Source organism: Mesocricetus auratus, unplaced genomic scaffold (genome assembly GCF_017639785.1).
Source record: "Mesocricetus auratus isolate SY011 unplaced genomic scaffold, BCM_Maur_2.0 Super-Scaffold_100691, whole genome shotgun sequence".
In the NCBI taxonomy this organism is placed as follows: Eukaryota; Metazoa; Chordata; class Mammalia; order Rodentia; family Cricetidae; genus Mesocricetus; species Mesocricetus auratus.
Genome location: NW_024429267.1, coordinates 17,957,777 through 17,970,654, shown reverse-complemented (window position 1 = coordinate 17,970,654; position 12,878 = coordinate 17,957,777). Strand labels below are relative to the sequence as shown.

The window sequence follows — 12,878 nt, the reverse complement described above, 5'->3', positions numbered from 1 at the left end:
AATTCTGTCAGATGCCTCCACCTGGCCCCCTCCCCTGACTCCCTCACAGACTCAAAGAGAAAAACTGAAGCATGTTTTCAGAAAACAAAAAACGGAAACTGCTTCCTGCCCCTCAAGACAGCCCCTGCATCTGTCAGCCTGGAAATCAGTTCATTCCTCCAGCACACCCTTCCCTCCTCTAGAGTGGGAAATAATGGTTCCCACCAAATACGTCATAGTGGGAGGTGGGGATTGGGGGGATGTGAACAGGCATCTGAGGCCCTCTAAAAGTAGGTCAGAGTGTTGTGCAGAGTAAGTGCTGTCTGCATACTACACTGAATTTCACCTGTACACATGGGAAAGAAAGAGAGCCCCTCCTGGGTATACTCAGTGTGTGAGTCTAGAATTAACCCAATCTTTACAGCCACAAATTGCATTTAATGTAATAGATACACTAAAAGTATACATATTCGTGGAATACAGCGTGAACTTTCAATGCAATGTATAGATTGTGTAATTTTAAATCATAGAGTGAACAATCATCAATTCTTTATATTTTAAACTTTCAAGATCATGTTGTAGCTTCTTTTTACTTTCTTTTTTTGGGGGGGCGGAATTTCTAGACAGGGTTTCTCTGTGTAGCCCTGGCTGTCCAGGAACTCACTCTGTAGACCAGGCTAGCCTCAAACTCAGAGATCTGCCTGTCCCTGCCTCCCAAGTACTAGGATTAAAGGTTTATGCCACCAGTGCCCAGCTTTTTTTACATTTTTAAGTTACATGTGTGTGTCCACACATGTGCACCCGTGTGCCATAGAATATGCATGCAGATAAGAGGACAACTTTGTAGAGGTAGTTCTTTCTTTCTCATGTGTGGGTGGGTCCTGGGGACTAAACTAAGGATTTCAGTCTTAGTGGCAAGTGTCTTTACCTGCACAATCATCTAACTGGCACCTTTTCTAACTCTTTGGTGTGCAATCCATTATGCTACATTTAGTCACTCTACTGAGAAACAGCACCTCGGAACATCTCCCGCCCCTGTACCTATAATGTAGTGCCCACCCACAAACCTCTCTGCACTTTCGTTGAGGGTAGAGTTTGGGTTCTTTGTTTTGTTTTGTTTGTTTTGCTTCTTAACTTTTCTGAGACAGTGTTTCTTTGTAGTCCTAGCTGTCAGGAAATCCGATCTGCCTAGTCAGGCAGTAGTGGCACATGCCTTTAATTCCAGCACTCAGGAGGCAGAGGCAGGAGGATCTCTGTGAATTCGAGACCAGCCTGGTCTACAAAAGCTAGTTCCAGGACAGCCTCCAAAGCCACAGAGAAACCCTATCTCGAAAAACCAAAAAATAAGAAAAAGAACTCCAATCTGCCAACCAGGCTAGCCTCAAACACAGATATGCCTGCCTCTGCTTACCCAGTACTGGGATTAAAGGCATAGGCCACCAATGCCTGGAGTTTGGTTTCTTGAAACAAAGTCTCACTCTGTAACCCAGGCTGGGTTCAAACTCATGGCAATCCTCCTGCCTCAGCCTCCCAAATTCTGGGATTACAGGTATGAGCCACCATCCTCACTCAGCTTTGCGCTTTCAATTTCAAGTGCTACTCTTCTGGATCCTCCAAAGTTATCCGTCTACTTATTCCTCACCTCTCATTCAACCATGGGATATTAAGTTAATGAAAAGAAACATCTTTGAGAACATGACAAGCTTTAGCATTACAAAGCCGGCTTAATAGAACACAAAGGCTCAACAGTAACCCATCCCAGATTCTTACAGGACCTGCTTTCTATTTCCACCACAGCCCTCCAGTGAGTCATAAGAACAGTGACTCATTCGGTGTTAGATGAGCAATGCATGTTTAACTTGAAGTTTAAAGAATTAGTGTGTTTACTTTCAACTCCATTCAATCACTGATTCACAATCAAACCCCAAAACATGTTAGTTATTTTACCGCTGAAAACTAACACCAGTGCTTAGAGTTGGGGGAGACTTGAAAAGCAAGCACAGACATTCGGGCTGGGCCTTCTCTTAGAGCAGGTGAGTCATCAAGCCTGCAAGGACTTGCCTCTCACTCCCAGGCTTCCCAGAGCTCGGTCAAGTCAGTTTGGGAGACACTAGAGGGTTAGGTGTTCTCACTTAATGTTGCTGAGAATCATCTGAGATGGTGGAGAAAGAGACTAAGGTACCTGGACCTTAGCCATGTCTGAAAGGTGGCTGTGAATCTACACTTAAGTGCAATTCACCCCTTGAGAAACACGGAGATGGAATTTAGATGTCTGAGATGCCCTGAGGAACTCTCCGGCTGTTTCTCAGCAGTCTGTCAAGAGCGACTCCACCCTGAGCTAGAGCAGGACACTGCACAGCACTCAGGTTTTTAAACTTCACTAGACTTTTTCCTTCCATATCGGAAGAATTGCCATTTGTAAACACATCCTAGTTCTCAGACACAGCTTCTGCATGTGTGAGGAGAGTTTTCTAGAAGATAGCGGAGAGAACGCTGGGCTGAAGATTTGGAGAAGTAGGATCCATTTCCAGCTTTGCCAGCAGCGAGCAATTTGACTTTGGGCAGGGCCCTGACACCCGGCCACTCCTCAGCCACAAATTAGGTAATTGAGTTGATTTAACTCTGATGTCGCCTTCCAAGTCCAAAACTCTACAGTGAACATAATTAAATTCAGAGAAAAGGTGGCATTTCACCTTACAATTCTTTTGTGATTGTTGCTGTCATTGTTTTTGTTTTATTTTGGGACAGAGTCTCTGTATGTAGCCCAGACTGGCCTCAAATTCTATCATTCTGCTTTAGCCTTATACATGCTGAGTCTTCAGGTGTGTGTCACCAGGCCTAATCCAGCTTGCCGTTCTTCAGATCCACATTAAGTTTCATATGATTTGTAGTCTACTGCAAATCTGAAAATGATTTAGAGGAAGGAAATACAATATTCCTCCAGTCTCTGCACCCAGACAGAACTAACCTCAGGTTCAGGCTCACCAACTGACTTGTTTAAGTCAGGGAAGCTGAATGTTCTCTCTTAGCTTCAGTCTCCAAAATTAACATAATAGTGCCTAGTTTATTGGGTAGTAAAAATTAAACACTTTGTGCTTGACACTATAAGCAAACAGTACTCAATATGCTATATGCTTTCCCATTCCCATGATATGAATGCCTTTTATAGAGCTCCAAGTTCAGGGTCATCTCAATAGGAGAGTAATAATCACCGTGGACATGAATTACTGATACTCTCCTCTAATAACAGTAGCTATTTTCTTGAACAGTAGCCACTATTTTCTGCTAAGTGCTTTAAATCTTTATTTAATCCTCACAACAAGCATAGAACCATGTTAAGTCAGAAATCATTATTATCAGATGATGAAATTAAAGCCTGCTGCAGTCCTCAAGCCCCACAGTCAAAAAACATTAGATGGAGTAGCCAACACCTGCAACCTTACAGTCTGGCTCCAAGGCCAGGCACATCTAGGTCCTTTACCCTCAGAATCTACTCCTCCTAATATTTATCCCACACAATGGCGAAGATATAGAAATGAAGAATCTACACTCATGTAACTACAGGTTTAGACTGAGTTCTTCTTGACAACTTGCCTGTAAAAACCTGCCCTGGGATCCACCTACACACTACAGTAATTACTGTACTTTCATAAAACCCATGGGACAGATCTTGATCTACACAGATGAAAGGTATATTTGACAGCAAATGACCATTCATAACTAGGCTGAATGATTTTTTTCTCATTTTCCAGCTAATACCTTATTTGGAAGGGAAATTTTAATATTTCAATTTCTATATTTTCAATCCTTTAGATACTTGCCCACAGAGTCCAGAAGAGGGTGTGAGATACGCTGGAACTAGAATTACAGATGATTATGAGCTGCCCGATGTGGGTGGTACAGGGAACAGAACTCAGAGCCTCTGCAAAAGCAGCAAGTTCTCTTAACAGCTGAGCCACCGCTCCAGCCCCAGAGTTTTCCTTATTAAAAAAAAAAAACTAAACAGATCCTACTAAGAGAATTAGCCAAGAATTTAGCACAAAATCAAAAAGCAAGTTATCAGAGGACGTAGATGTGGATACTATTTCGTCCCATTATCTAAAAGGGAAGGCAAAGATTCAAGCAACACAAAAAAGTAAACAGTGTAGACAAGGCAGCACACACCTTTAATCCAAGTACTCAGGAAGCAGAGGCAGGAAGAGCTCTGTGAGTTCAAAGCCAGCCTGGTGTACACACTGAGCTCCAGGACAGTCAGGGATATATAGTGAGACCCTGCCTCAAACAGACCAGATAAATAAATAGTGCCTCTGCACACTAGAGATCCCCGGGCAGAGCTTCCAAATGTTCCAGTTGGCATCTCCATTTCAGGACATTTTCTTAAACCGGGTTTACATGGAACTAGTGACAATGAATCACTGTTTGTTATTTGAAGTAATCCTTGTTTGAAAAAAACAGTGGAAGCTCCTAAACTAACTGTTCAGATTGGAAAAGGAAATGACATTTGGGAAGAGGAAGACTCACACTTGAGCCAACAGTAGAGATGCCAGTCTTCTCTCCTCTGGCATGCCCAACCTGCTGAGGTCCCATTATGTTCTGTCAGTTATGTCTGTGGAACTAGCTACCTCTAGCTGCATAAGAAAGAAAGCAAGAGGCCGGGCATTGGTGGCGCATGCCTTTAATCCCAGCACTCGGGAGGCAGAGGCAGGCGGATCACTGTGAGTTCAAGACCAGCCTGGTCTACCGAGTGAGTTCCAGGACAGCCTCCAAAGCCACAGAGAAACCCTGTCTCGAAAAAACCAAAAAAAAAAAAAAAAAAAGAGAGAAAGAAAGCAAGATTATGAACCCGGCTGTATTGACTGCAGAGATGAGGGTGATAAAAGCAAGAAACCAGATCATGTACTGAAAAGGCAGAGCTCCATACAAGCTTACAAGGAACACTTTTCTAAAGGACTGCTATTCACACACATAATCAGACCACCCCCATGTATGTCAAACATAAATAAATCATTCCATGGGGGGGAAAAAAACCTTACTCTTCTGCCTGTGTTAAGTTTGTTCTTGTGAGTTTTGTTTTAATATTTATTTATTTATTAGATACACTGTGTTTTGCCTACATGTATACCTGCATGCCAGAAGAGGGCACAGATCTCATTGTAGATGGTCGTGAGCCACCATGTGGTTGCTGGGAATTGAACTCAGGAAGAGCAAACGCTGTTCTTAAGCTCTGAGCCATCTCTCCAGCCCAAGGTATGTTCTTGTTATAGGGCTTGTTGGCAGATGCCCATAAGCCTAACACTTGGAAAGCAGATGCAGGAGGATCGGAAATTCATGCTAACCCCAGCTACATAATGAGTTCAAGGCCAGCCTGGGACAGATGTGACCTGTCTCAAAACACACACACAGAAAAAAAATTAAAATAAAACCCACCAAAAAATTAAAATTAGCCCCATTTTATAAGCTGAATCTGTTAATAGCAGTGATAATACTTCTGAAGCAAATTAAGCTAGAAGTACACTCTTGGGCAGCGGCACACAGCCCTGGCCCAGAGATTTTTCTAATCACTCAAAATCATCTCCTTCCATAGCTCTGCTAGATGATAACCTTATTGAAACCTCTCCATGAGGAAATTGATGAACTTTTCAGACCAAAACTGAACGTGTTTGAGTGTATGTAACAGGAAAACTGAAACACAATTCTATAACGATTAGGGCCCTGCAGATCTACAAGTCCTCGTCAGTCTGCATGAGGTCACAACTGCAGAAGGCAGATAAAGCAAAGGATGTGAGGGAAAGGAGGCAGGAATGTCTTCATCCGCAAGCCCTGATCTTACAGGAAGCATCTGAGAACAATGAACAGACTGACTGTAAAGGAAGACTCTCCTTTCAAAGAGGGGGAGTACCCCCAGCAACGTGAGCTTTCAATGGCCTGACAAGTCAGCAAAAGCAAGAGGCACGGGGTGGGGAAAGCAGCATTTTCCCACTTTCCTTTTTAAAGATCCCTTCTGGTCTAGGGTCTTCCAATCTAAGATTGAACATATGGGGGATGCTCCTCAAAAACAAAAAAAGAAAGAAAAACAAGCCATAATATAAATCCCTAGTGCAGTTGCTATTTGTTATAGAGGAGAAAGTGATAAAGTGTAAGAAAGAGCAGAATTCTAAAGTAAGAGCGGGGGCCTGGCGAGATGGCTCAGCAATTAAGAGAGCTGACGGCTCTCCCAGAGGACCCGGGTTCAATTTCCAGAACCACTCCTGTCTGTAGCACCACTTCCAGGAGATCTGATGCCCTCTACTGGCCCCCTCAAGCACTGTATGTACATGGTACGCATACAAACATGCAGGCAAACACTCATACACAAAATAAAACGTAAGTAAGTCTTCAAAATGAAATAAGAGTGTTGTAATTTAAAAAAAAGAAAAAAAAAGCAGCATTAGAGAGAAAGACACCATGCAGCAGAGTTCAATTAAAATGGGGAAAAGGAATGTAAAAAGGAGAAAGAGGAGGGGGAGACCAACCTCTGAGGACAGGAGCAGCGGGAGAGAGGAAAGAGAGGCAGAGTGAGAGAGAAAGGAACAGACATACAGAGAGAGGGAGGAAAAGAGAGAGGGATGGGAGGTGGGTGGGGCCCTTTTAAAAGGGAACAGAGTGAACAGGCACAGGTGGTGCCCTTAGTGGCTGCAGGTGAGGGTGTAGCCCGTCAGAACTCCAAAGGCAGGCCAGCACAGATGCCTCAATACTACCAAAGAGTGTGTGAATGACAGGGGATGGGATTGGGGGTCAGTGGGGGCAGGGGAGGAGGGGAGGGAGAGAGAACTGGGATTGACATGTAAAACAAAGCTTGTTTCTAATTTAAATAAGAATAATAATAATAATCAAAAAAAGAGTGTGTAAATGTCCAAGCAAGGCCCAAATATTTGTCAAATCATTCATGTTCTTCTGGTCCTGTGCATTCCAGGGAAATAGCCATCAAAACCATTCATTCTTGATGAATAAATAAAGAAGGTAAAACTGCTTAAGACATCTCCTTCGATTTGATACATGTTCCAAGGTTTCTTTGGTTACTACCATAAACAAAGGTTTGTTCACTTTCAGAAATAGTAAATCCAATAATAGAAATTCAGGTTTGTCCCCAGTATGGAAGGTCTTGCTTCCTATGCCTGCCTCTTTAGGGCTATCACTACTAACACTAGCAGCTATTGTATAACTAACGTGTAGTAGAACTACATACTAAAAGATTTTAACTTGCATTACCTCTGTTGCACTGATGAGGAATCTGCTGCTCGGAACAGTTAAGTGACCTCTTTAGAATCACAACAATATCATCAGCGAGCTCCAGGTCTGTGATTGATCCTTTCTCAAACACAAGGTGGATAGCCCCTGAGCAATGACTCATGGGTTGTTCATGCACACATGTGAACTCACACACACACACACACACACACAACAGCCTAGCCCCAGCACATGTAACCCTCTTCTGAATTCCCAGCTTAAATTTCCCCATTCAGCCAGTCAAACTCCTGTAGAGAAAGAGTCACAGATAGCCATAAACTTTAATCTCATTCGTTTTCTATACTGGTAAAGGGGACATTTTTATAGAAAGAACTACTGTGGAATCCCATCCACCCTGCATTATGTATTCTCACAGTATTTAGAAAGAAGGGAAGAAAGAAAGAAAGAACTGAATAGAGGAACTTACACCTGTTTCCGGTATACATATACTTTTAGTTAACAGTGTTTATATTTGGATGCCAGGGCATGGCTTATTAGAGTACATTACCTTTACTGACAACACTTACTAAGTTTCACTCACTGGGCAGAGTGTTATTGTAACCAGAAAAAAAACATAATTAATTTCATTTTAATGAAAAAATATGTTGTATATTAATGAATAAACCCTAGATTTAATTTTCCCTTAACACTGAAAAAAAAAAAAAAGGACACTCCTGGGCCCAATATAACCCTGGACCAAACAAAAGGCATTGGTTCTTTTTATAAATAGCTGATCCTTTTCCCACGCACTCACATCATTTTAAGTTATGGGGGGTTTCTTGCTCTACTATTCCACAAAGCGGGATTGTGTCACTCTTCTTTTCCGTCCCACTGGCTTATTTAGTAAAATCCACTGCACCCATTAAGCTTGGCCATACGTGAGACAAGCATTTAGATCTGCCCACGGCTCTCGCCTGCATTTCCCAGCCTCCTTTCTGTCTGTCTGTCCATGCACAATGGTGGCAAGCACCATTTCAGGCCTGACCCACAATCACCCCCCACGTGGACTGCGCCGGATGTTGTTCCCCTGCAGTCGCAGGAGATGAGATGTGAAGGAACATCTTTGTGCACCTGGTCAAACACTCGAGGACAACTTCAGACTTCACAGGTCTGAGAATCAAACGGGCTCTCTGGAAACTTGTGTTCCTCTGCTATACCCATGGCTCTGTTACCATATTCCAACTATGGCTGTAAGACTGTCCAGTTTATCTTACCTCTTTCAAAGATTCCTTCTGCTTCTAGGACGGGGACCGTTCTGTTGGAAGCCTTCTTTAACACCTGAGCCTTTACAGTGATCTGTGGGGGGCCATGTTCCAGAAGCTCTACGCCAACTGTCACATTTGCTCCGGGCCTGATGATCCCTGGGGCTGTCAGCAGAAAGCGGGACCTAAAGAGTTACCAACAAAAGAAAAATCAAAGGTTTTAAATTATTAATTAAATTTATTCATTTATTTTACAGCCCGACCACAGTTCCCCCTCCCTCCTCCAGCACACCTCCACTGTCCCCACTCTCTGGAAGACTGAGGTCTCCACACTACTCCACCACAGTAATTACAACTAAAATGGTGTCGCTGCTTTTGAGTAGTGCCCTGAAGTGCTGCAGAAGACACAAGTCCTGTAACAGCTCAAATGCACAGGAGCTGAAGAGGAAGAGAAAGCATGCAGAAGTCACTGCAGAGTGCCAGTCTCTTCAGAGACTGACGGCTTCATCTCCACGCGCGCGCGCGCACGCACGTGCGCGCGTACACACACACACACACACACACACACACACACACACACACACACACACCTAGAATTAGGATCTTGCCTGCTCAGATCTTCGTGCTTGCCCTTTCCACCCAAGGCGGGGAGGGGGATGATTGAAATCACCCTCTGAAAATAAATGCCAGCAACGGAATCTCCAGGTTAGTAAGCATCTTAAGTAAGTACCCCAAAGAGGCTGGGCGTGGTGGTGCACACCTAGACTTCTAACACCCTGACACTCAAGGGGCCAGTGAGGCAGGAGGACTGCCCAGGGTCCCTAGGCCAGCCTGAGCTACAAATGAACTCCCTGTAGTAGTAATAATAATAATAATTAATAAAAGTAATTTTCTTCGCTGAAGGAAAAAAAACACTTTAGAAACGGAGTACTTTATACTATCTAATTCTTGTTCACCTTCCTACAATCTCTGATATGGCACTCTCCGGTCACCTCAGTCACACTGGCCGTGTCACCAGAAACATTCTGTTTAGAAAAGAAAAAGAAGTCTCTGGTTGGAAAAAAAAAAAAAGAGGCACGTTATTTAGGACCAACAAATTGAGAGGCAAAAGGCAGAGCAACATGGACTGAAGCTAGGACGGCGGCGTTCTTGGACAAGTTGTCACAGCAGAAGGATTCTAAAGAAAGCCCCCTGATGGGTCCCGCAGGCCGCGCGTCCCCGCGTCCCCGTGTCCCCTGCGCCCGCGCCCTCCGGCCCGCACTCCTACCCCGGGGCGGCCAGCGCGGTCGCGCACACGCAGAGAAGGTGGGCAGCACTCAGGAGGTTCGGACTGCGCATCTCGGCGTCTGCCCGCGGGGTCTGCAGCCCACCGAGTGTGCGCCCTGCGGGGTGTGGCTGGCCACCTCCTGCCTGCCTCTTCCCCCACTTCGCACCAGGGTTTAGCAATCTGAAATGGGCGCGCCTAAAAGCAGAGAGATCTAAATTGAGACTTGATGGCTCCACCCATCCCGCTGCATCACAATGGCGCTTCTTGCTTCTCCCTGGCTAACGTCGCCTGTCCGGTGGCTGAGAAAAGCGGTCTCCGCACGCGGTGGCCACAACCTGGCCCCACCTTCCCTGCTCCCGGGGAGAACAGTGGGCGCCCACTTCCTCGGCCACCGGGAACCGGGGGTTGTTTACTCTAGCGCTCTACCAGAGATGCCCGGAGTGAATAAACAGGCCCATCCTTGTGAGCAGCAATTCATAGCAGCTATGTGAAGTGGAAAAAAATCAATCATTGTCCTCCAGACGATGAGTCAGAAGTTTAGGGAAATGGCAAGCGCGCGCCTGCCTGGACATACACACACACACACACACACACACACACACACACACACACACACACACCGGTAAGTATATATTGGTATTTAATGTATATTAATATATAAGAACAGAGAAAAACTTTTTTTCTTAAGATAAAAATTGAGGTATACTCTCCCCTGTAAGAAAGGGGACCTTTCTTTAAAATAGGGCACCTAGTCTTGAGTGTGACCCCAGAACCTAATTTTTATTAAAAAAAAAAAAAGGCATGGGTTGGGGGACATTCCGGCACAAGCAAAAAGTTAGCTGATGCCGCCTGGAACTTAGAAGCAGCTGAACTGCTTGGGAAGATGCTTGTACCCTTATAGCTGTTGCTAAACACTTTTTCTACGGAAAGTCCTCACTAGACTCCTGAGTTTGTAAGAGTTTGTCAGAATACGATTAGGGTCAGGAGAGAAAGGCTGCGCAGAGAATGAAGGTGTCCAGGGGCGCTGCTCCCCAGCAGTTACTGATTCCCTGCTCTTCTGAGCCCAGGTTTTCTGCTTCCCTGACACCCTACTTGGCCCCATCCCTCTCTTGAGATGACTCAGGTTTCACCATGGCTACCCCATAAAAGCGGGCTACTGCCAAAGACTAAGAAAACAGGCACATTCAGTGCCTGAGGACTTGAACTTTCTCATTCCAAAAGGGGATTTTTTTTTATGGTGACGGTCGAGTTGGGGGCAAAATGAACCTAGAGAAACGTCAAGCAAAGAGCTAATGTGGGCATAGCTAAAAGTGGGGAGGCGGTACCTGGACCAAGTGAGGGTGTAGGAGCACAGGAATTGCTTTCCTCCCTTTCCTGTCCCCACCCTCGCTCACCCTACCGAACGTCTGAAGATGGCCCTTGTGTCCTGTTCTAAGGGCAGCCTATTGTTAGTGGTCATCTTCCTGTGTTAGCAGGACTCGGGTATGGTGAGAAGTGTCTGACTGTGTCCTGGGGTGCAGCTGGCTCCTGGGCTGGTCTCCTCACCTCCCTAGTACAGGGAGGAGGAGCAGGTTCAAGTGCGGACAATGAGCCAAGTTCTAAATCTGTATTTGCCATACTCCGCTGTGTGAGAGAACCACAGCAAGATGTGGAAGTCGACTCAGCCCTGGGTGGGAACTGCCATTTATCCTCTCATCTGCAGACAGTCGTCCACAGAGAGTCTCCAGGACTCTCCAGTTCATAGTAGTGGACAAAGTATGCAGCCAGAGACTCCAAACTCTGAGCAGATAATGTTGCATTCCAAGATTCATAGAGCTAGTGGGTGGTGGTGCATGCCTTTAATCTTAGCACGGGGGAGAGGAGGGGAGGCAGGTGGATCACTATGAGTTCTAGGTCAGCCTCCAAAGCAATACAGAGAAACTGTGTCTTGAAAAAAAAAGAAAAAAAAAAAAACCAAGATTCATAGAAAGGGTTAGGACCAAAGGGTTTATTGCAACTGTGCAGACTTTAAGTTAATATAATCTCCAGGTTTATGTCTTCCTCCTTACAATACACATTTGCCAACAGACTAAGCCTCACAGAAATGTAGGCATCAACCCTGTTGTGAGGAAGAATAGACTCTACTCCAAGAAAAGGGGGAGGGAGAAAAAAATTAAGAAAAATTTCAGAAATTCAAAAACTTGGTGACAGAAAGATGAAAAGTTAAAAAACTAAAAATAAAATTTAAAAGCCTGGCAGAGCACCTACATTCGGCAACATGAGGAAAAGGAGAAATCCCATCCCAAAGGCAACCAACACAGCCCAGGTGAAAAGATGGGCATTCCTAAGCAAGAGATGCTCACGGTCCCCAGAGTCAGTGAGACATGATTCCCCCGTTGTTGGGTCAGGAGGACAGAGGAAACCACCTTGCATCACCGTAGACCCAAGAGCTCTGAGGAGCAGCCCTCCAGATGTGTGTGGGGATCAGCACTTGGCAGGAAGGTCTTGCAAGCGTGGGGCCAGGCCCTCCACCTGCACCATCCTCAGTGCTGAGGTTCAGTCCCACATCCTAACACGCTCGAGACAATTCCCAGTTATATAAAACATCAGCCACCCAGCTTGTCTGATGAGAGGATGAGAGAATGCAAAGCTACAGAGGCCCTGACTCATGGAAGGGAAACTACCTAAGTGAGCACGGCTCTGACAGACGTTGGGCATCCGTCCAGTACAGACTCAACAGCAGCACAAGCCATGGGAAAGACAAGATCCACTCCCTCTCCCCCACCCAGAGCATCTAGCACAGTCTCCATGGTCCAAGGACCAGATGCAAGCTGTCCAGTCCTGCCCTTTCCCCACTTGCTCCCTGGCTGTTACATTTCAAAAGCCATGTGTTGTTTTTTATTCCTCATCGAACACTTATATACGATGTGCGCACATTTTTCTCATTGCTAAGCAATCTTTTTTCTTCTTCCTTTATTTCTGCTTTGCCACTTTTCCCCTCTTCTGCTATATTTTGACTTTATCTTACTGTTTTAAAAATTCCTCTCAACTGGGTATAGTGGCACACCCCTTTAATCCCAGCACTTGGTAGGCAGAGGCAGGTGGATCTCTGAAGTTAAGGCCAGCCTGGTCTACTGAGAGAGTTCTAGGACAGCCAGAGCTAGAAAAATCCTGTCAAACAAGAA

The 12,878-nt window shown here is 45.1% G+C and overlaps 1 protein-coding gene across 2 annotated transcripts in view; it reads right to left on the bottom strand.

Annotated features, from left to right (window-relative positions):
• The window catches only part of Cd109 (CD109 molecule), a 101,223-nt gene extending 91,043 nt beyond the window's left edge, over nucleotides 1-10,180 (bottom strand). For both annotated transcript variants that reach the window (XM_005073758.4, XM_021229342.2), the window contains exons 1-2: nucleotides 9,715-10,180; nucleotides 8,460-8,632 (exon numbers count right to left, since the gene is read on the bottom strand). In XM_005073758.4, the coding sequence (XP_005073815.1) occupies nucleotides 8,460-8,632; nucleotides 9,715-9,785 (244 nt within the window). In that variant the 5' untranslated portion in view covers nucleotides 9,786-10,180. The remainder of the gene's footprint in view (nucleotides 1-8,459; nucleotides 8,633-9,714) is intronic.
• Between the last annotated feature and the right edge of the window lie 2,698 nt (nucleotides 10,181-12,878).